Source organism: Fundulus heteroclitus, unplaced genomic scaffold (genome assembly GCF_011125445.2).
Source record: "Fundulus heteroclitus isolate FHET01 unplaced genomic scaffold, MU-UCD_Fhet_4.1 scaffold_56, whole genome shotgun sequence".
Classification (NCBI taxonomy): Eukaryota; Metazoa; Chordata; class Actinopteri; order Cyprinodontiformes; family Fundulidae; genus Fundulus; species Fundulus heteroclitus.
Window position 1 is genome coordinate 1,702,086 of NW_023396989.1, and position 20,118 is coordinate 1,722,203.

The 20,118-nt window shown below is 45.0% G+C and overlaps 1 protein-coding gene across 1 annotated transcript; it reads right to left on the reverse strand.

Moving 5' to 3' along the window:
- Positions 1-3,160: 3,160 nt before the first annotated feature.
- LOC118556337 (ras GTPase-activating protein nGAP-like) lies at positions 3,161-19,757 on the reverse strand. The gene is made up of 7 exons (XM_036132954.1): positions 19,557-19,757; positions 17,588-17,763; positions 10,206-11,133; positions 9,998-10,135; positions 9,716-9,918; positions 9,556-9,643; positions 3,161-3,785 (listed from the first exon to the last, which is right to left on the reverse strand). Exons 1-7 carry the CDS (start codon positions 19,734-19,736, stop codon positions 3,618-3,620), a joined length of 1,881 nt encoding a protein of 626 aa, XP_035988847.1. The 5' UTR covers positions 19,737-19,757; the 3' UTR covers positions 3,161-3,617.
- Positions 19,758-20,118: the final 361 nt, after the last annotated feature.

Below are 20,118 nucleotides of genomic sequence, written 5' to 3' on the forward strand. Positions count from 1 at the left end.
CCGGCGGAGCCCACGGGCTCGTCTCCGCGGCTCTTGAGGGCGTCGGCATAGCGGTGGCTGGGGGATTTCCTCGGGGTCGTCTCTGCTCCTTCCTTGGGGGGGGGGGTTGCAGATATCCTGTGTCGGCCCCTCCTGGGCGACCTGCTTTAGGGACCCCTTTGGGAGTCCGGGGCCACGGGTCCCCTGACGCCTGCCTCTGTGCTCGGGGAAGGTGGGTCTTTGGTTCTCCACAATCACTATCAAGCTATTTCTGGATAATCTTCACCTAAACTAGTGCACTTTCACATCTCCCACTGGTGCTGGGTCCCAGGTATTAAGTGTTCACTTATATACAGTAATCTTATAATTTATTTATTTATTTATTTATGTTGTGTCACTTTCTTTTTTCAAATATCACATTACACATGTCAGCTTACATAATAATATATATGATTTAGCAATGGCATCTAGGTGTTATTAGAGTGTATCTGTTGCTTTATGTCTGTTGGTTGTGCTGTTCTTTTTGTCTCTTTCCAGGTGATGGAGCAGACAGAGGACATTTTATCATTCTCTTCCTTTTATCTCCTCTTTCTTTCACCTCTACTCTTTTTTTTTTTCTTTTCTTTCACTTTTTGTTCTTCCTTTACTCTCCCATTGTCATGTCCATATAATTTGAAATTCTCCTTGCAGGAATCATAATAAAGCTATTTACAAGCATAAATCAAGTGGAGCACTATGGCGAAAGCTGTTTGCTCCACTTGTAAAAGCAAAATCTGTCGAGCTCCATCTGGCATTGAGATATCAATTCCTATTGCCATAGTGCTAGACAGGACACTGGGAAAAAAAAAAAAAAAAAAAAAAAAAAAAAAAAAAAAAAAAAAAAGATATGTGGATGACACCTTTGTCAAAATCCAGCTAAAAGAAGTGGAAGCGTTCACAAGACACATCAACTCGGTGGACAACAACATCAAGTTTACTCGAGAGGATGCCAATGACAACAAGCTACCTTTTCTCGACTGTTTGGTGAATTTGGAAGGAGATGGAAACCTCAACATTGAAGTGTATAGGAAACCCACCCACACAGACCAATATCTTCTTTTTGACTCACACCACCCACTGGAGCACAAACTTTCGGTCATCAGAATCTTACAACACCGGGCCGAGCATGTCCCGACTAAAACAGAAGGGAAGCACAAGGAACAGAAACACATCAGAGATGCCCTCCAAACCTGTGGGTACCCTAACTGGGCTTTCGTCAAATCAGCAAGAAAATCCAAAAGACCCGCTGCAGAACAAAATGGTGAGAAGAATAAAAGCAAAAACATCGTCATCCCATATGTTGCTGGAGTCTCTGAAAAACTCAAGAGGATTTTCTCCAAACATAAAATCCCAGTACATTTCAAACCAAACAGGACCCTCAGACAGAGGCTGGTGCATCCCAAGGACAAAACCCCCAAACCTAAGATGAGCGGAGTGGTGTATGCAGTTCAGTCAGTGAGGAATGTTCTGATCTTTATATTGGAGAAACCAAACAACCTCTCCACAGACGCATGGCTCAACACAGGAGAGCTACCTCCTCAGGTCAAGACTCTGCTGTCCACTTACACCTAAAGGACAAAGGACACTCTTTTGAGGACCAACATGTCCACATTTTGGACAAAGAAGACAGATGGTTTGAAAGGGGTGTGAAGGAAGCCATCTACGTCAAGAGAGAAAGACCAACCTTAACCAGAGGAGGAGGCCTTAGGTTCCAACTCTCAAAAACTTACAACACAGCTATAGGATTAATTCCAGCCAATCGTCAACTTAACTCTCACCCTCATTCAGGTGATTAAAACATTGTTCCTTTAAGCCAAGCCAATAACACTCTAACGACTCCTCGTTACAGAGGAGTGGACCAGTTTCGGTCCATTCCGCTGGCTTAATGGTTTTTACGACCGCCCATTACTAAGGGGTGGTCCTGTTTCGGTTGAATTTGCATGTTATCTAAGCCATTACAGGCCTTTGTTTGGAATGGTATAAAGCTTGTTACTCATCATTACTCCAGACTTTTTGAATTGAGAAAGCTTCCGGGAGAGGAAGCGAAACGTCTTCAACTACGGAAAACAAGTCCAGTTGCTTTGTTTTTTACCTTTTTTTGGAATGACCATGACCTGATGACTGAGAATCTTCACCAGCATACTTACATGCATTCTATGTAAAAATGTATTTATGAGTTTTTTTTGGAATCATGTTTTTGTCAAAATGTTATTTTTTCTTTAAGATTTCCAAATTTGCACATATCCTTTAGAATTTGTTCGTCTGGTTATCTATTTTTTTATTTTGAATCAGATGTTATGATCAGTTCCTAACTCAGTAGCCATTTAACCAAATATTTAAATTAATATAAATGTCAGTAAACCTTATTGCTGACATCCAAAATTTACCTTAACGAGCCTCATTAAGTCATTGGCTGCTGTACGGCCAATCAGCTGGACTGCAGCAATCTACACGTCAGAACCTGGGCTTGTACTGTCGGTTCTGATCCAAAGACGACACAGAGGTCCTTAATGGAGTAGCAGAACTGTTGTTCCTCTGAGGCAGAACCACCGCTAGTCCTGGGCCCAGAGCAGCAGAACTGACTGATGGCTGTCAGACGTTCCCAGCGGTACCGGCGCCTGGACTCCCAACATTCCCTCCATCATCATGTTTAAATATAAACAGCAGTAGCTGCTGGTTTTAGCCGACTTACTGGTTCTTTTGCACCAGAACCGTCAGGTGGAGCGTTACGGACTGAACAATAACACAAAAGCTGATTGGCTGGCTGCGGTTTTAGTTGTAAATACATTTAATGACGCACAATTCAGAATCACGGGATCATTTTACCTCATGATCAGTTATCTGTAACTCTCCTGAAAGCTAAAAAACAAAAAAACAAACGGAATGTAAACATTGTTCATTGCCTGTCCGTCAGTTTTTGCCACATTAAGTGTAATGTGAACAGAAAAAGAAATTTGGCCGCAGTGACAAATAAAAAATACTCTTGACTCTTATTATGCATTTGAGGGAGCATTAAATGTGCATAAGAAATTTAAGACCTATTAAAAAAATTTAAGACTTGATTTTTCTATGAATTTAATTCTTTTTAAGGCATTTTCAAATGCTAGACTCTTTAAGACAATGACACCACAGAGGACAGAGGTACTTTCAGACGGTTTTATTCTCAACAAAGGACAGCAGACAGGTGTGACCTTTGACCCCGATCAGAGGTCTGCTCAGTAGATCAGCAACGGGACCAGAACAGGGAGGAATAAATTAAAATCCACAACAACTCGTCGGGTAAAAAACAAACTTCTGTCAGAGACATCCAAGAAGGAAATTAAAACAAAATCAAAGCTTCAAACTGCAAAACCAAAACTAGAAGCTTGAAATAAAAAGCTTAAAAAAGTTGTTAGAAAACGTTCAGATTGTGTTTTTGGTTCGTTTGGTTCTTTCTGTGCTTCTGTGACGCTGCAAACGAGTCTCCACACCTTTACTCTCTGTACAACAAACAGCTCAAACTTCACTATTTACACGCTACATCCACAAATCGGTAAAAGTCCGCAGCCCTGTGGGCGGAGACTCCTGCTAAGCCCCGCCTCCGGGGCTACGTGAGCCAATCAGCAGCTGCTGTTCTTAAACTCTCCGTTCTCAGTGATGGACAGCTTGGTGGGGTTGCCTGGCGACAGGCCGTTATGGATGCTGGGCGCGCTGTACCGCTCCTTCACCTGCGTCAGCGCCGCCATCAGCCGCGCGTTCGCCGCGTCCAGCGAGCCGATCCGCTTCTCCTGATTGGACACAGACAAAAGGAGGCGGGGCTGGAAGTCAGACCTTCAAAATAAAGGTTGGAGGAGTTGGAGATAAGCTGTTGGGTTAAAACCACACTGTCAGAGTCTCATGGGAGGAAGCGTGACGGTAACAAGTTTCTTCAGATTAAAAGCATCAGGACGTAATGAGAAACACTCAGCATCCAGTAGGTTTATGTGTCGTTATCTGAGGCAGACGGGTTGAGAACAGGTGATACCAACCAGGTGACTAAACCTATTCAACCTGAGCTGAGGTTTCTTTATGCTCGACACATCTGTGAAGCTGAAGGTTTCTACTCTGCACACCTGGGAAAATTCCCAGCTAAGCGTTCCTGTGTAGGAAACATGGCCGACCAGCGAGAGCTTCTTCTGGCCGCAGGTTCGTAAATATAAACGTCTTTAAGATTCAGCCTAGAAAGATCACCGTGATCAACAAGTTGTTAATTCCTGGACAGGAATCACTGTTTCTCAGAGGTTTAAATGTTAAAAGCAACGCTGTTTTCTACTTTTACGTGCATGCATGTTATGAGAGTTATTTAACGGAGATGAGCGTACCGCAAGCGAGCTATTTTTAGAAACGCAACGTCACGATGACGTCACATCACGTGGTACGCAGTGGGGCAAGCTTGCATAGTCCGCCGCTGTTTCGCTGTAAAAGAGACGTGCGTTACCCTTGGTTTTACTCGGTAAAACGACTGCTTTTTCCAAATCTAAAACCATGGTTTTTAAACATTGTTGCTATGGAACGTGCAACAGCGACTCGAGGTACGCTGATCGGCCGCGTATGAAGGATGATTTCTTCAAGACTACCAAGGAGAAATGTGTGCGCTTGGTACACCGGGGCGGTCGGCCTACACAACAGTTCAACCCGGAAAAAGTTACCAAATTCACGTACATATGTAGCAAGCATTTTGTCGGAGGAAAGGGCCCAACCGAAGAACATCCTGACCCAATTGCAGCGACATCAAGTAGTGAACAGGTAAGAGTTTTTTGGTGGCCAACATGTTAATAATGAAGCGCCTGCTACCATGATAGCATATAGGCTATCATGGTAGCAGGCGCTAACATGATAGCCTGCTACCAGGATAGCTTACTCAAAAACATTTCAAATAAGACAAACATTAAACATATACCGATCCCTGGACGGTGATTACAAACACAAAAACGGCCGATGACGCCATGATCACCGCGCAGGAAAAAAAAAACAAAGCTTACCGTTCGATCAACTCGGCCCGTTTTCCGTTTTTTTAAGCCCTCGACACTCAAGCCATCGTTTGAGCTGAAGGTTGGTGTGTTCTTCCACAGTTCGACCAGTAATCCGTGCGCCTGGGACATCGTCTTGGGAAAGTTTAACGGCTGCAAAGTCGGTCATATCGCTGTTTCTGTTGCGCGTGTAATAGCTGGTTGCTACGGGCGTTCTCTACCTGTATGCCCTACCTAAGCGGCAAAAGGGGCGTTGCTCTTGAGACGGTGACGCCACGTGCGCGGTACGCTATTAAAGCTGTTTTCTCACACTGCACTCATTAATCACCCAAAGGGGGGTTGGGGGGGGCTTGATTACTGGGTGCAGCAACAAAGAGGATATAAAGATAAAGTTTAACCAGTTAAAGTCTAGCTATACGTTATTCTTCTGTTTAACCTCAACTATATATAAATGAGCATTTACTCTAAAACATGATAATTTATATTTGCATGCCCCCCCCCCACCCCTGACTTCCACATCGCTGATTACGTTTGTCTCGTCTGAGCTTCACTGTAAACTACGTCCACATTCAGACCTGCACATTAAATCCATTAAACCACTATTGTTCATTTAGTGAAGGAGCAGTGACAGTGAGGCCAGCTAAGCAGCCAATTAAACCTAAAATATAAAGTTTTAGCGCTCCACGTCTCAAAGTTTAACAGAACAATCGCTTCCACTGATGTCTGCAGCTCTGTGTGGTTCTCTGAGAAAAACATGAGTCTCTGCAACATCTGAGTGCAGCAGAGAAACACTCCTGACGGCGCCGGTTCTGGTCGTGTTACGGGCTTTGGGTCGGGCTTTGGTCCTCTGACCCAGTGGTGCTGCAGAGCTGGTACCTGGTGCTGATCTGGAGGCAGCTGCCCACACATCCTCCCTGCTTCTTTTCTTTGTTTAGGTAAATAAACCAACTGTTAGCTTATCCCACGCATCGCTTCCCGTTATCTGCTGTGGAGTCAGAATTAGAAAATCATGAAACAGGTGATTTCTGTCAGTAAGTCCATTCAAAAAGTGAATCTTGTCTATTATATTAATTCATTACACAGACTGATGCATTTAAAGTGTTTATTTCTTTTAATCATGATGATTATAACTGACAACTTATGAAAACCCAAATTCAGCATCTCAGAAAATTAGAATACCATGAAAAGGTCCAATACTGAAGACACCTGGTGCTATAGTCTAATTAACTCCTGCAGAGGCCTTTAAATGGTCTCAGTCTGGTTCTGTAGGTGACACAATCCTGGGGACGACTGCTGACTGGACAGGTGTCCTAAAGATTACCTGTGACACCTGGACAAGGAGGACAAGACACAAAGGTCATGGCTAAGGAGGCGGGCTGTTCACAGCGCTGTGTGCAGCACGCTAACAGAGGCGCAGGAAAAGACTACACCCTGGAACCAAACCCATCAGGACTGTGGAGGTTCACAGAATGGACTGTAGTGGGTCAGAGCTTCCAGAACCAGCAGACACACGTCTGCAGGACCTGGTTCTGCTGCAGCTTTCCTTGGTTCTGCCCGCTCTCGAACCAGAGGCGGTACCAGAAACATTTTCATTTTCCATCAGGACCTCCGCCTGCACACAGCGACTAAGCTACCAGAACCGGGTTTAAGGACCGGGGTGTCCCTGGTCTTAAAGGGCCAGCAGACTCCGTTAACCTTAACCCCACAGAACATCTGGAGTCCTGTGAAGAGGAAGATGTATACTTTTTTTTCATTATCATACTTTTGTTTATACTTTTTTCATTATCATACTTTTGTTTATACTTTTTTCATTATCATACTTTTGTTTATACTTTTTTCATTATCATACTTTTGTTTATACTTTTTTCATTATCATACTTTTGTACATACGTTTTTATTATACTTTTGTTCATACTTTTTTTATTATTATACTTTTGTTCACTTTTTTTATTATTATACTTTTGTTCATACTTTTTTTATTATTATACTTTTGTTCATACTTTTTTTATTATTATACTTTTGTTCATACTTTTTTTATTATTATACTTTTGTTCATACTTTTTTTATTATTATACTTTTGTTCATACTTTTTTATTATTATACTTTTGTTCATACTTTTTTATTATTATACTTTTGTTCATACTTTTTTATTATTATACTTTTGTTTATACTTTTTTATCATTATACTGTTTTATCATACTTTTGTTTACACTTTTTTATTATTATACTTTTGTTTATACTGTTTATTATTATACTTTTGTTTATACTTTTTATCATTATACTTTTGTTTATACTTTTTATTATTATACTTTTTATGTGTATACGTTTGTTTATACTTTTTATGTGTATACTTTTGTTTATACTTTTCAGAAGGCCAACTTTTCTGAAAATAATTTTTTGTTTTGCTCTGAAGTAACTTTCTATTAGAGTGGCTCCAGGCGTCTTCAGTATTAGACCTTTTCATGAGATGCTGAATTTGGTGTTTTCATTGATTATAATAATCATGAATAAAATAAATAAACACTTGAAACACATCAGTCTGTTTGTAATGAATGAATTTAATGAACATGTTTAAAAATCCACTTTTTCATGATATTCTAACTCTGAGCAGCAGCTGAATATTCATCAGAAAAGTATTTAATGGTGTTCTGGTCAGCCTCTCCTGACAGCCAGGGTTCGCAGGAGTTTACCAGAACCGACTCTGGACCACCAGAACCGGGCCTGGAGCAGACCCAGGGTCCAGTTCTCGTCAGGTACATGGAAAGCTTTTGTATAACCATCAGCTCTAAACCTGTCCTCCTTAATCACACCACAGAAACAGTGATGTGGTTCTGACCCGACAGCAGCAGCTTAAAGGCAGCAGCCAAACATAAAGCAGCGGGTCCAGAGAGCTGAAACCGACCAGAACCAAACATAAAGCAGCGGGTCCAGAGAGCTGAAACCGACCAGAACCAAACATAAAGTGTGACTGAAACTTCTCTGACGTCTCCTCTGACTCGTTTTGATCTGACAAGGTAAAGTTCTGGAGGTTCTGGTGGGTCGGGGGGGGGGGGGGGGGGGGGGGGGGGGTGTGCTTTGGGGGTTCGGGGCAGCAGCCAAACTCAAATCAAACACGCCCAGAGAGCGACACGCAAGTATGCCTGCACCAGAGAAAACCCGGTCCATGGTTCTGATTAGAGGTTCTGATGGAGAACCGGTCCAACAGGAAATGTTCTGAACCACAAACTGGAACAGAACCCAGACTGAATGATAGTCTGAAGAAGGTCTGAAAGGTTCTGTGGTGGTTCTGCCACCAGAGGGAGCTGGACTCCACCAGAACCTCAGAGGCCCGGTATTCATGCCGGCTCCAGGTTGCTAGGATGATTCCCTCCTTCCTGGAGCCCAGAGCCAACAGATTTCCTTCACCCTAAACCTTTAATCACAGCAATGCAACGAGTCTCTGAGGCCACTATGAGGCGACCGGGTCCAAACAGCTAATTACGGCATAATTTTAATCTCTGACAGTGGTTCTGGACAGCTCACTGGGTCAGAACCATCACCAGGCCCAGATCAACATGATACCGGGTCAGGTAGACTAACTTCTGGTTCTGATGGGAACCCTGGGTGAGATACAGAGGTCCAAACAGGTGCACCCCCCCCCCCGAACCACAGAAACAGCCGTTCTAAGGCTTTCATTGTCCAATCAGCAGCCACTTCCCACCAGAAGCCCCGCCCCTATTCAGTCCCATAGCAGTCATGGCGAGTCTTCCTCACATTGTGGACGCAGCAATTATTTCACATGACTCTGTGAAGGTTAGCCCTGATGTGATGTCATCAGGCGCAGCAGCACGCGTCTGTATAATGTTAATATCACTATGGTTTCCATGGTAGCAATAATTACAGACTGCTAACATGATTCTAAGGCCTAAATAGTAGATAATTGGGTTTTAATGGCCATAACTGTGCTACAGAATTTAACTCATCATCTACGCTAAAGTACTGATCAGTACAAGTCATGATCTGCTGCCATCTAGTAGGCCACCACTCCCCACTAAGCCGCCTCTGAAACTGATATATCGGTTCTGTTTGGTTCTACAGCATCGCGGGTTTGGGTTCTGATGGAGACCCAGGAGGTCACCAGGTACCCAGAGATCAGGATCCAGTACGGCTGCACGGATCCATCAGGTATCAGCGGCTCTCTGCCAGAAAACACCTGATTCTGATCCGTTTGGGTTTGACCCGAAGACTGCCAACTGGGCCGGTTCTGCTCTGGACTTCCAGAACCACTCCAAGGCAGCTGCAGTACCAGTTTGGCCAGCAGGGGGCCGTACGGCCTCTGCTCTCTGATTGGCTGGCGGCCGTCTGGAGGCGTGTCATAAAAATGAAACCAAAAGAGGAAAAGCAGCCAGGTGCAGGTGGAGGGGGCGGAGCTACAGCTACTTGCCTGATTGGTTAATTTCTCGTCCGTTACTGACCTGCAACCAGCGGAGAGACGGTGAGAAGCGAACTAAGCCCAGACTGCTGGTCATGTGACCCGCCAGTCAGCACCTGGGGAAGAGGTGTGGCGTACCTGAGCGTCGATGATCTTCTGCTTGGCTTCGATCACCGCCTGCATCTCGGCGTGGTCGCGCTTCAGCTCCTCCTCCACCGCCATCAGCCTGCAGGAAGACGCCGGTCAGCACGGCTGAGGGATCCTGACTCAGGTGAGCGAGGCTCAGGTGCGTCTCTACCTGCAGATGATGCTCTTCATCTGGCCGTCCTTCTCCTCCTGCTGCCGCCTCAGGCGCTCCTCGCTGTCCTCCAGCCGGCTCTTGTACTCCAGCAGGAGCTTCTGCATCTGCTGCTCCTGGGCCTCCAGCCGCCGCTCGTACTCCTCCAGCCGCCGGCCGGACGCCCGCAGACGCTCCTTCAGCCGCGAGATCTCCAGCTCGTACTGCAGAGGGACGGCGGAGCGGCGTTAGCACCCAGTAGTGGCGCCCTGCGGACGGCCACACCTGCCCAGGTGTTCTTACCTTCTCCGTGTTGCGGCCCTTCTCTCTGCCCCGCCCTCCCTCCTCCTCCTCCTCCTCTTCGTACTGCCCGTTGTTGAGGACCCACGCCGCCGTCCTCTCCACCGGAGACATCGCTGCCGCCTCCACCGGCGTTTCCACCTGTGAACGGTGACATCATCAGAGGCCCGCCTGAACCAATCGGACGGCGGCGCAGCAGAGCGCTGCTTACCTGCGCAGACGGCTTAGCGGCGCTCCTGGAGGACGGAGCGGCGCTCTCCACCGCGGCGGCGGACGCCTGGCGGCTGGAGGGCGTCGGCTCGGTGTTGGCGCTGCTGCTGCTCCGTAGCGAGGCGCTGTGAGGCTGGGAGCGCGGCGTCCTGGCCCCGCCCCCTCTGCTCTGCTCCACCCTGACGATGTGGGCGGTGCCGGCGGTGGTGCTCTGACGGGGGACGGCGACCGCTGTGGCGGCCCCCGGGGGCAGGTCGGGTAGCGGGGGCCGGCGCGGCGCGGGGCAGTCCTCGCTCTGCGTGCTCCGCCGGCTGGCCGCCTCGTCCAGGCTGCTGTTGGACGCCACGCCGCCTTTGGCCCCCGCCTGGCTGCCGCAGTCGTCGGAGTGGCTGTGGTGCGAGCTGTCGGTGCTCAGGTTCTCGGAGCTGGAGTCCTGCCGCAGGGAGGAGCGGCTGGAGAGGCTGCGGGCGGCGTTGCTCAGGTGGTAGACGGGGTTCTGGAAGGAGAGCGGCTCCAGGCGGCGCTGCTGGCTGACCGAGGCGTGCAGGGGCCGCCTCGCCTGGGGGGCGCTCTGCGGCTGCCCGTCTCTGGGCGGCGCTCTGGACTGGTGCGCCGCCGGCTGGGGCGTCACCGGGTTGGAGTGGGGGTAAGCGGGCGGAGGTGGGCCGTGGCCGACGGAGGTTTGAGAGCCCACCCTGCTGAGGCGGGGTGGGGCCTCGTGGTGCGGCGGGGGCCCCGCGGGGCCCTGAAGGCTCTGAGAGTCCTGGAGGTCCACCAGAGACACGCTGCGGCCGTTTGGCAGCGGGACATCCCGGTCCGCCTGATCAGAGAAACCGGGGCGCTGCGGAGCCAGCAGGGGGCGCTGGCTCCGGCCGTAACCCTCCATCAGCTCGGCGGCTGGAGACGGGAGGCTGCGCACCTCGCTGCGGCTGCAGGAAGGCGCAGAAACGCAGACGTTAAATTTATCTGTATAGCACATTTCAGCACAAAGTGCTTTACATTATTAAAATATAGGAAAATAAAACAGAATAAAAGCAAGCTGGAATAAAATGTAGAAACCAAATAGAAGATTAAAAACAGTTGGACTAAAAAAGTTGAACTAGTGAAGTAGTAAAGGGAAAACTTCTGGGTCCCTGATGATGGCAACTAGCTACGGCTGGACGATAATTCAATAACGATAAATATCGATGATAAAAGAAAAGGCAATAAAAAGTTCAATAGAACAACAGTTTTCCTTCCTCTTACATTCTAGCCATGTAAGTTAAAGTTAAATCATTACATCCTCCCAACCAATCACAACGCAGAACCAGGAACCAAGCCCTTCAAAGAGTTCAGAGAGCACATAATCCTTTCTCTTTTTCTAAAAACTTGTAGTTTTGGTAAAAAGTTGGTTGAATGTTAGAATTATTTTTATTATTCTCTACATGTCTTATTTTTACATACCATGTTTATTGCATTTATCACACATTTCCTCATCACTATTAAAAAGGTTTTAAGCTTTTTTATTCAGATATTAACGTGTTTTTCAGCCCGTGGCGTTCTCCTTGCAAGAACAGGTCTGTTGTCTTCCCTTTTTGTGTTGTTAATTAATATTTTAGGTGTTTAAACCTGACATTGAATAAAGGGTTGAGAGGTGATTGCTGATTGGGTCGCGGACTTCCTGTTTGCGGTAAGGCGTATTGTATTCCTGTTGTTGCTGTGTGAACGACGGAGCTTTGCTCCAGGCTCTCTCGCTTTTTATCTTTAAACCTCTTTGCTGTAACATCTGTTTCCAAACATAAGCACTTTTAAAACATTGTCTGTGGCTGCTCATCACGTTTGGGAACTCCTCGTGTTTCACACGGTTTGTTCTTTGGCGTGATAATAGGGCGCTAGCCTAGCTTTAGCCTAGCGTTAGCCTAGCGCTAGCCAAGCCTTAGCCTCATAATGGCTTCTCCGTCTCTGACAAAGTCTCCTATCTGCTGCTCTCTGTGTCAGATGTTCAGTTATTCCTCTGCCTCCTTTAGTGATGATGGTACATGTAATAAATGTAGTGTTTTTGTAGCTTTGGAGGCGAGGGTGTCAGAATTGGAGACCCGGCTCCGTCCTGTTGAAAAAACAGCTGATAGCCGCTCTTTTGCTAGCGCGGAGCCACATAGAGTAACTTCACGTAGCGAACCTAAAGCAGTAGCACCCAGCCAGCCTGGTAACCAGGCTGGCTGGGTGACGGTTCGTAGGAAGCATAGCTCTAGATTACAGACCCCAGATCACCACCAACCCATCTGCGTTTCTAATAAATTTTCCCCTCTGAGCGACAATCTCGCCGAGGAGCCGACCTTAATTATTGGCAGCTCCATAGTCAGAAATGTGGCACTAAAGAAACCAGGGACCATAGTTAAATGCCTACCAGGGGCCAGAACAGGCGACATAGAATCCTACCTAAAACTACTGGCTAAGGATAAGCGTAAATACCGCAAAATTGTTATTCACGCTGGCGGTAATGACACCCGGTCACGCCGATCAGAGGTCACCAAAGTTGGTGTTGCTTCGGTTTGTGAGTTTGCTAAAACTATGTCGGACTCTGTAATTTTCTCTGGTCCCCTGCCTGATCTGACCAGTGATGACATGTTTAGCCGCATGTCATCATTCAACCGCTGGTTGTCTAGGTGGTGTCCAGAAAACGACGTGGGCTACATTGATAACTGGAGAACTTTCTGGGGAAAACCTGGTCTGATCCGGAGAGAAGGCATCCATCCTACTTTGGAGGGTGCAGCTCTTCTTTCTAGGAACCTGGCCGGATTTATTAGTTCTCCTAAATGCTGACAACCCAGGGTCCAGACCAGGAAGCAGAGCCGTAGTTTAACACACCTCTCTGCAGCTTCTGTACTGTTACCCACTCATTATCCTATTGAGACGGTGTCTTTCCCACGGCCAAAACTGAACAGATCTAAAACGGATCTAAAAGGAACAAATCATAAAAATCTAATACAAATCCATACGGATCACTTTGAACCAAAAAATAAAAGAATTAAATGTGGTCTATTAAATATAAGGTCTCTCCCTCCGAAGACTTTGTTAGTTAATGAATTGATTTCTGATAATCAGATTGATTTGTTTTGTCTCACAGAAACCTGGCTACAAGAGGACTACGTTAGTATAAATGAGTCAACTCCCTCCAATTATTCAAATTTCCACATTCCCAGATCTGTGGGAAGAGGAGGAGGAGTGGCAACTATCTTTCAGTCTGATTTATTAATTAGTCCCAGGCCAACTAATAATTACAGTTCTTTTGAACATTTAACCCTCAGTTTCCCTCATCCAAACTGCAAAGCAATAAAACCTCTTCTGTTTGTTGTTTTGTATCGTCCACCAGGCCCTTACACTCAGTTTTTGCATGAGTTGTCAGATTTCTTATCTGATTTGGTGTTAAATACTGATAAGGTTATTATAGTGGGTGATTTTAACATCCATGTTGACACTGAATGTGATAACCTTAGTGTAGCCTTTAAAACTATCCTAGATTCAATTGGTTTTGCTCAAAATGTGCATAAACCGACGCACTCTTGGCTCCATACTTTAGACCTTGTTCTGACATATGGCATTGATTGTGAAGAATTAACAATATTCTCTCACAACCCTGTCCTGTCTGATCATTTTTTAATAACGTTTGAGTTTAATCTAACTGAGTTCTCCACCCCCAAAAGAGGGTTCCATTATAGTAGATTTTTATCGGATAATGCTGTATCAAAACTTAAAGAGTCTGTCCCCTTTTTAATATCCTCAGTATTGCAGAAATGCCCTGTAAATGGCAGCAATGCTGTTTCTTCCCATTCACAAATCGATACCTTTGCTAACAATGTGACTTCCTCATTGCGTTCTGCATTAGACAATGTAGCTCCCTTGAAAAAGAAGGTGATTATTCACAGGAAGCTGGCTCCCTGGTTTAATTCAGAGCTGCGTTCCTTGAAGCACAATGTTAGGAAATTGGAGAGAAAATGGCGCTCTACACACCAAGAGGAATCCTACTTAATCTGGAGGGACACACTATTGTTGTATAACAAGACCCTCCGCAGAGTTAGAGCAGCATATTTTTCATCATTAATTGAAGAGAATAAAAATAATCCTAGATTTCTCTTTAGTACAGTTGCCAAACTTACCCAGAGCCACAGCTCTGTTGATCCATCCATTCCCTTAGCTCTTAGTAGTAATGATTTTATGGGATTCTTCATAAATAAAATTGATGCCATTAAAAATAAAATAATTGGCATCCTCCCAAACATGATTACCTCGTCCTCAGTAAGTGAGGCAGCATTGGAGGAATCCTTAGAACCTGCGCAGTGTCTGAACTGTTTAAAAGCAGTAGAGCTTTCTGAGCTATCTAAAATTTTAGCTTCATCTAAACCTTCTACCTGTATGTTAGACCCAATCCCAACCAAGTTGTTTAAGGAGGTATTCCCTTTGATCAGTGGTCCTATTTTAGACATGATTAATCTATCCTTAGTAAATGGATATGTACCACAGGTTTTGAAAGTAGCTGTTATTAAACCTTTACTTAAGAAACCTTCTCTTGATCAAGATGAGTTAGTAAATTACAGACCTATATCTAATCTTCTTTTCTTATCTAAAATTCTTGAGAAAGTAGTTGCTAATCAACTTTGTGAACATTTACAAAGTAATGACCTACTTGAGGAGTTTCAGTCAGGCTTCAGAGCTCATCATAGCACTGAAGCAGCTCTGGTGAAGGTCACTAATGATATTCTCATGGCCTCAGATAATGGACTTGTGTCTATACTTGTCCTGTTAGATCTCAGTGCTGCGTTTGATACAGTTGATCACAATATTCTCCTACAAAGACTTGAACATATTGTAGGGATTAAGGGGAAGCATTAGGCTGGTTTAAATCTTATCTGTCAGACAGATTCCAATTTGTTCATGTTAATAATAAATCTTCCTCAAACTCTAGGGTCACTTGTGGAGTACCACAGGGTTCAGTCCTTGGACCAATTCTCTTTACTATATATATGCTTCCCATTGGCAAAATTATCAGACAGCATGGGATTAATTTCCACTGTTATGCTGATGATACTCAGCTATATTTATCCATAAATCCTGATGAATCCAATCAATTACTTCGACTGCAGTCATGTCTTGATGACATCAAAAGCTGGATGACTTTAAATTTCCTGCATCTAAATTCTGACAAGACCGAAGTTTTAATCTTTGGGCCAGAGTTCTCAAAAAATAAACTTCTTAACCAATCACTTAATCTGGGTGGCATTAACTTGGCCTCTGGTAATAAAGTAAAAAATCTTGGTGTTATTTTTGACCAAGACATGTCATTTAAATCCCATATTAAACAGGTTTCCAGAGTTTCCTTTTTTCACCTCCGGAATATCGCCAAAATTAGAAACATTCTGTCCAGGAGTGATGCTGAAAAACTGGTCCATGCATTTGTTACTTCAAGGCTGGACTATTGTAATTCTTTACTATCAGGAAGTCCACAAAATGCAGTTCAAAGCCTTCAGCTGATCCAAAATGCTGCAGCAAGAGTTCTGATGAAAATCAACCAGAGGGATCATATTTCTCCTGTTTTAGCTTCCCTTCATTGGCTTCCTGTTAAATCAAGAATAGAATTTAAAATTCTCCTTCTAACGTATAAAGCCCTTAATAATCAACCTCCATCATATATCAGAGCTCTGATTACCCCGTATGTTCCTAACAGAGCACTTCGCTCTCAGACCGCAGGTCTGCTGGTGGTTCCTAGAGTCTCTAAAAGTAGAATGGGAGGCAGATCCTTTAGCTATCAGGCTCCTCTCCTGTGGAACCAACTCCCAGTTTTGGTCCGTGAGGCAGACACCCCGTCTACTTTTAAGACTAGGCTTAAAACTTTCCTTTTTGACAAAAATTATAACTAGTGGCTCATGTTACTCTCAGCTACCTTTATAGTTTTACTGCTATAGGCTTAGGTTACTGGAGGACATCAGGATCTAATTTTCTCACTCTATTGAGTTCTACTGTTCTTCAATTATGCATTATGTGTTGTCATTTCTGCTTTAACTTTCTGTTCTCTCTCTTTTTCTTCATAGTAGGTACACCTGGTCTGGCGTTCTGTTAACTGTGACATCATCCAGAGAAGACGGCTCACCCGCTACTACCATCTAATGTAGAACAGATTACTAGATCAATGTGTGCTTCTGTGCTTTTTTGTTTCTCTTGTTGTGTCTCTGTTCTGTCTTCTGTAACCCCAGTCGGTTGAGGCAGATGACCGTTCATACTGAGCCCGGTTCTGCCGGAGGTTTTTCCTTCCCGTTAATGGGTGGTTTTTCTTCCCACTGTCGCTTCATGCTTGCTCAGTATGAGGGATTGCAGCAAAGCCATGTACAATGCAGATGACTCTTCCTGTGGCTCTACGCTTCCCCAGGAGTGAATGCTGCTTGTCGGGACTTTGATGCAATCAACTGGTTTCCTTATATAGGACATTTTGACCAATCTGTATAATCTGACCCAATCTGTATAATATGATTGAACTTGACTTTGTAAAGTGCCTTGAGATGACATGTTTCATGAATTGGCGCTATATAAATAAAATTGAATTGAATTGAATTAAATTCAGTGTTTGTTTCTTTATCCAATAATAGGTCACTATTAATAATACGATCTGCTGCTATAACCACCTGAATATATGTCAATACATATATATATATATATACATACATACATACATACATACATACATATATATATATATATATATATATATATATATATATATATATATATATATATATATATATATATATATACTGTAAGTCACTGTGAATGTACATAAAACATCCTCTGCCTTATTTCTATTTCTTTTTGAATTTTTATTCTTATTTTCTTTTTTTTATCCACTGTATATATGAGGACACACTGTATATAACTGATGCACCTTTTCCTACTTTTGGCACCTTCTTCTGATTATTGATTACTGAGTTGATATATCTCCTATGTGAGATCAATAAAGCCTATCTTATCTTATCTTATCTCATCTTATCTTATAAGCAACAGCATAAAATGGTCAGGGCTGCACTTAAAATATATGTTTTGAATTTGTTGATAATTGTCGTGATCGATCAATATGATTTATATTTTATCTATATAAATTTTTTTCTATATCGTCCAGCTCTACAACAAACTGACATGAGAGACAATCTACCTAAAACCTTCTATTAAATTAAGTTTTACAGCCTGGCGTCCCTCAGGGCGCGGCTCTCAGACCTCCTCCTCTTTAACTGCTTCCTCTCAATTGTTCTTCAATATTTAGGCAAATCTGACGAATGGGTTTTGACTTTTTGTTCAGATTAAAAACACACGGATGACATCACACATAACTCCACTTCCTGCTGTCAGCTGATTGGTTACCTGTCCACGGGGTCCTCAAAGATCCGCTGCAGCCCTGACGACACGCTGCCGCCCATGTGGGCGGGGCTGAGGTCCTGGAAGCGCCGCAGCTGCTGCTGGACCGGCGTGGGCGCCGCCAGGCAGCGGGAGATGTCTCCCAGAATCCTCGGCAGCGGGCCCAGCTTGGCTACGGTGGCCTGCAGGAAGGAATTTTCACCCTGTGGTCGCCGTGTGTGGGTGTGTTTGTGTGCGGATGGATGGAAAGGAAGCGCCGGGGGAGGCGGGAGGAGCGGAACGTGGAGGCGGGAACAGAAAGAGGGAAAAACATGAGGAGAACTGAACGGAGAGCAGAACCCACTGTGTAGAACTTCATGCTGAACAGAACCAGAACTGGGCGGAGCCATGCTGACAGCTGGGGGGGAGGGGTCATGCTGTGAGGGTCAGTCAGGCGTTAATGAGGTTATGATGTCAGCGCCTCGTCACACAAACACACCAACCGACCAATCAGCACACTGTAAACTGAAGCTGCTTCCTCTCTGACAGAAGCTCCGCCCAGGAAGCCCAAACATGGTCCTCCTCCACCAGGAAGCTGCTGCAGGGCGGAGTTCAGACCTTACTTCTGCTTATTCTTCATTTTTAGTTATTTTAATGTGAATTAAATCCATCCAGGCCTCAGAGGCAGTGAACCACCAACACTAACTGAGGAGGAGGCGCCTCCACCTTCCACCTCCTGACATTAAGCTGGATTTGTCCTGAAGCAGCTGCTCCAAACTGACTAAAAACTAAACAGCTTTTAGTTCCATGCTGTAAACTTTAGCAATAAAAACAAAAGAGAGGACGTTTCTCCAGAACGTGTCCTGCTAGAAGCAGAAACGTCGCAGATTCAGGCTGAATTTAAACATTTTAACAGATTATGAACTCATCTCTGGTTCCTCTCTGCAGCTTTTAACGTCTTTACTTTTAATTCAGGAGCTAGATTCAGATTATTTATGATAATCCTTTACCTATCAGGCTCCTCTCCTGTGGAACCAACTCCCAGTTTTGGTCCGTGAGGCAGACACCCTGTCTACTTTTAAGACTAGACTTAAAACTTTTCTTTTTGACAAAAATTATAACTAGTGACTCATGTTACTCTCAGCTACCTTTATAGTTTTACTGCTATAGGCTTAGGTTACTGGAGTATATCAGGATCTAATTTTCTCACTATATTGAGTTCTACTGTTCTTCAATTATGCATTATGTGTTGTCATTTCTGCTTTAACTTTCTGTTCTCTCTCTTTTCTCTTCATAGTAGGTACACCTGGTCTGGCGTTCTGTTAACTGTGACATCATCCAGAGAAGACGGCTCACCCGCTACTACCATCTAATGTAGAACAGATTACTAGATCAATGTGTGCTTCTGTGCTTTTTGTTTCTCTTGTTGTGTCTCTGCTCTGTCTTCTGTAACCCCAGTCGGTCGAGGCAGATGACCGTTCATACTGAGCCCGGTTCTGCCGGAGGTTTTTTTTCCCGTTAATGGGTGGTTTTTCTTCCCACTGTCGCTTCATGCTTGCTCAGTATGAGGGATTGCAGCAAAGCCATGTACAATGCAGATGACTCTTCCTGTGGCTCTACGGTTCCCCAGGAGTGAATGCTGCTTGTCGGGACTTTGATGCAATCAACTGGTTTCCTTATATAGGACATTTTTGACCAATCTGTATAATCTGACCCAATCTGTATAATATGATTGAACTTGACTTTGTAAAGTGCCTTGAGATGACATGTTTCATGATTTGGCGCTATATAAATAAAATTGAATTGAATTGAATTGAATCTAGATTACACCCACAGTATTTCTGCAGCTGGTTTTCGGGTCACAGCTTTAAACTGGAGAACCGGAGATAGAGCCGTCTTTAAACTGGCTCTGAGGAGGAATAAGGGAACCTGTCCTAAGAGCGTTTCTCCAGCGGCGCAGCGCCAACATGGCCGCCGGCCCAGCAGCACCACCCACCTTGTCGAGCTGGGACACCACCTCCCACAGCTGGGCGTGCAGCACCGACAGCTCGCGGCCCAGGTCGATGTAGCCCTCGAAGCCCGGCGTGCTGGACAGCGTCTCCGGGTTGGAGATCTCGGACAGGAAGCGCATCATGCCGGCCCACTCGTTCTCCAGGAAGTCGTTCATGAAGGCCATGTACTCCTCCTTGTGGCCGAACCTGGGGGGGGGGGGGGGGGGGGGTGTCACTGCTGCTTCCAGGACGCAAACACCTCCTTCAGCTCCCGAGGGAAGACGCTGGCAGGAGAGAGGGACGCCGTCAGAGACACGTGGAGACACATGGAGACACATGGAGACAGAGGGACGCTGCAGCTCTGATACTAAACCCTGATGTGACAGTCAGTGCTCTGATGACTACAGTCAGACTCTGATGACTACAGTCAGTGTTCTGATGACTACAGTCAGACTCTGATGACTACAGTCAGTGTTCTGATGACTACAGTCAGACTCTGATGACTACAGTCAGTGCTCTGATGACTACAGTCAGTGCTCTGATGAATACAGTCAGACTCTGATGACT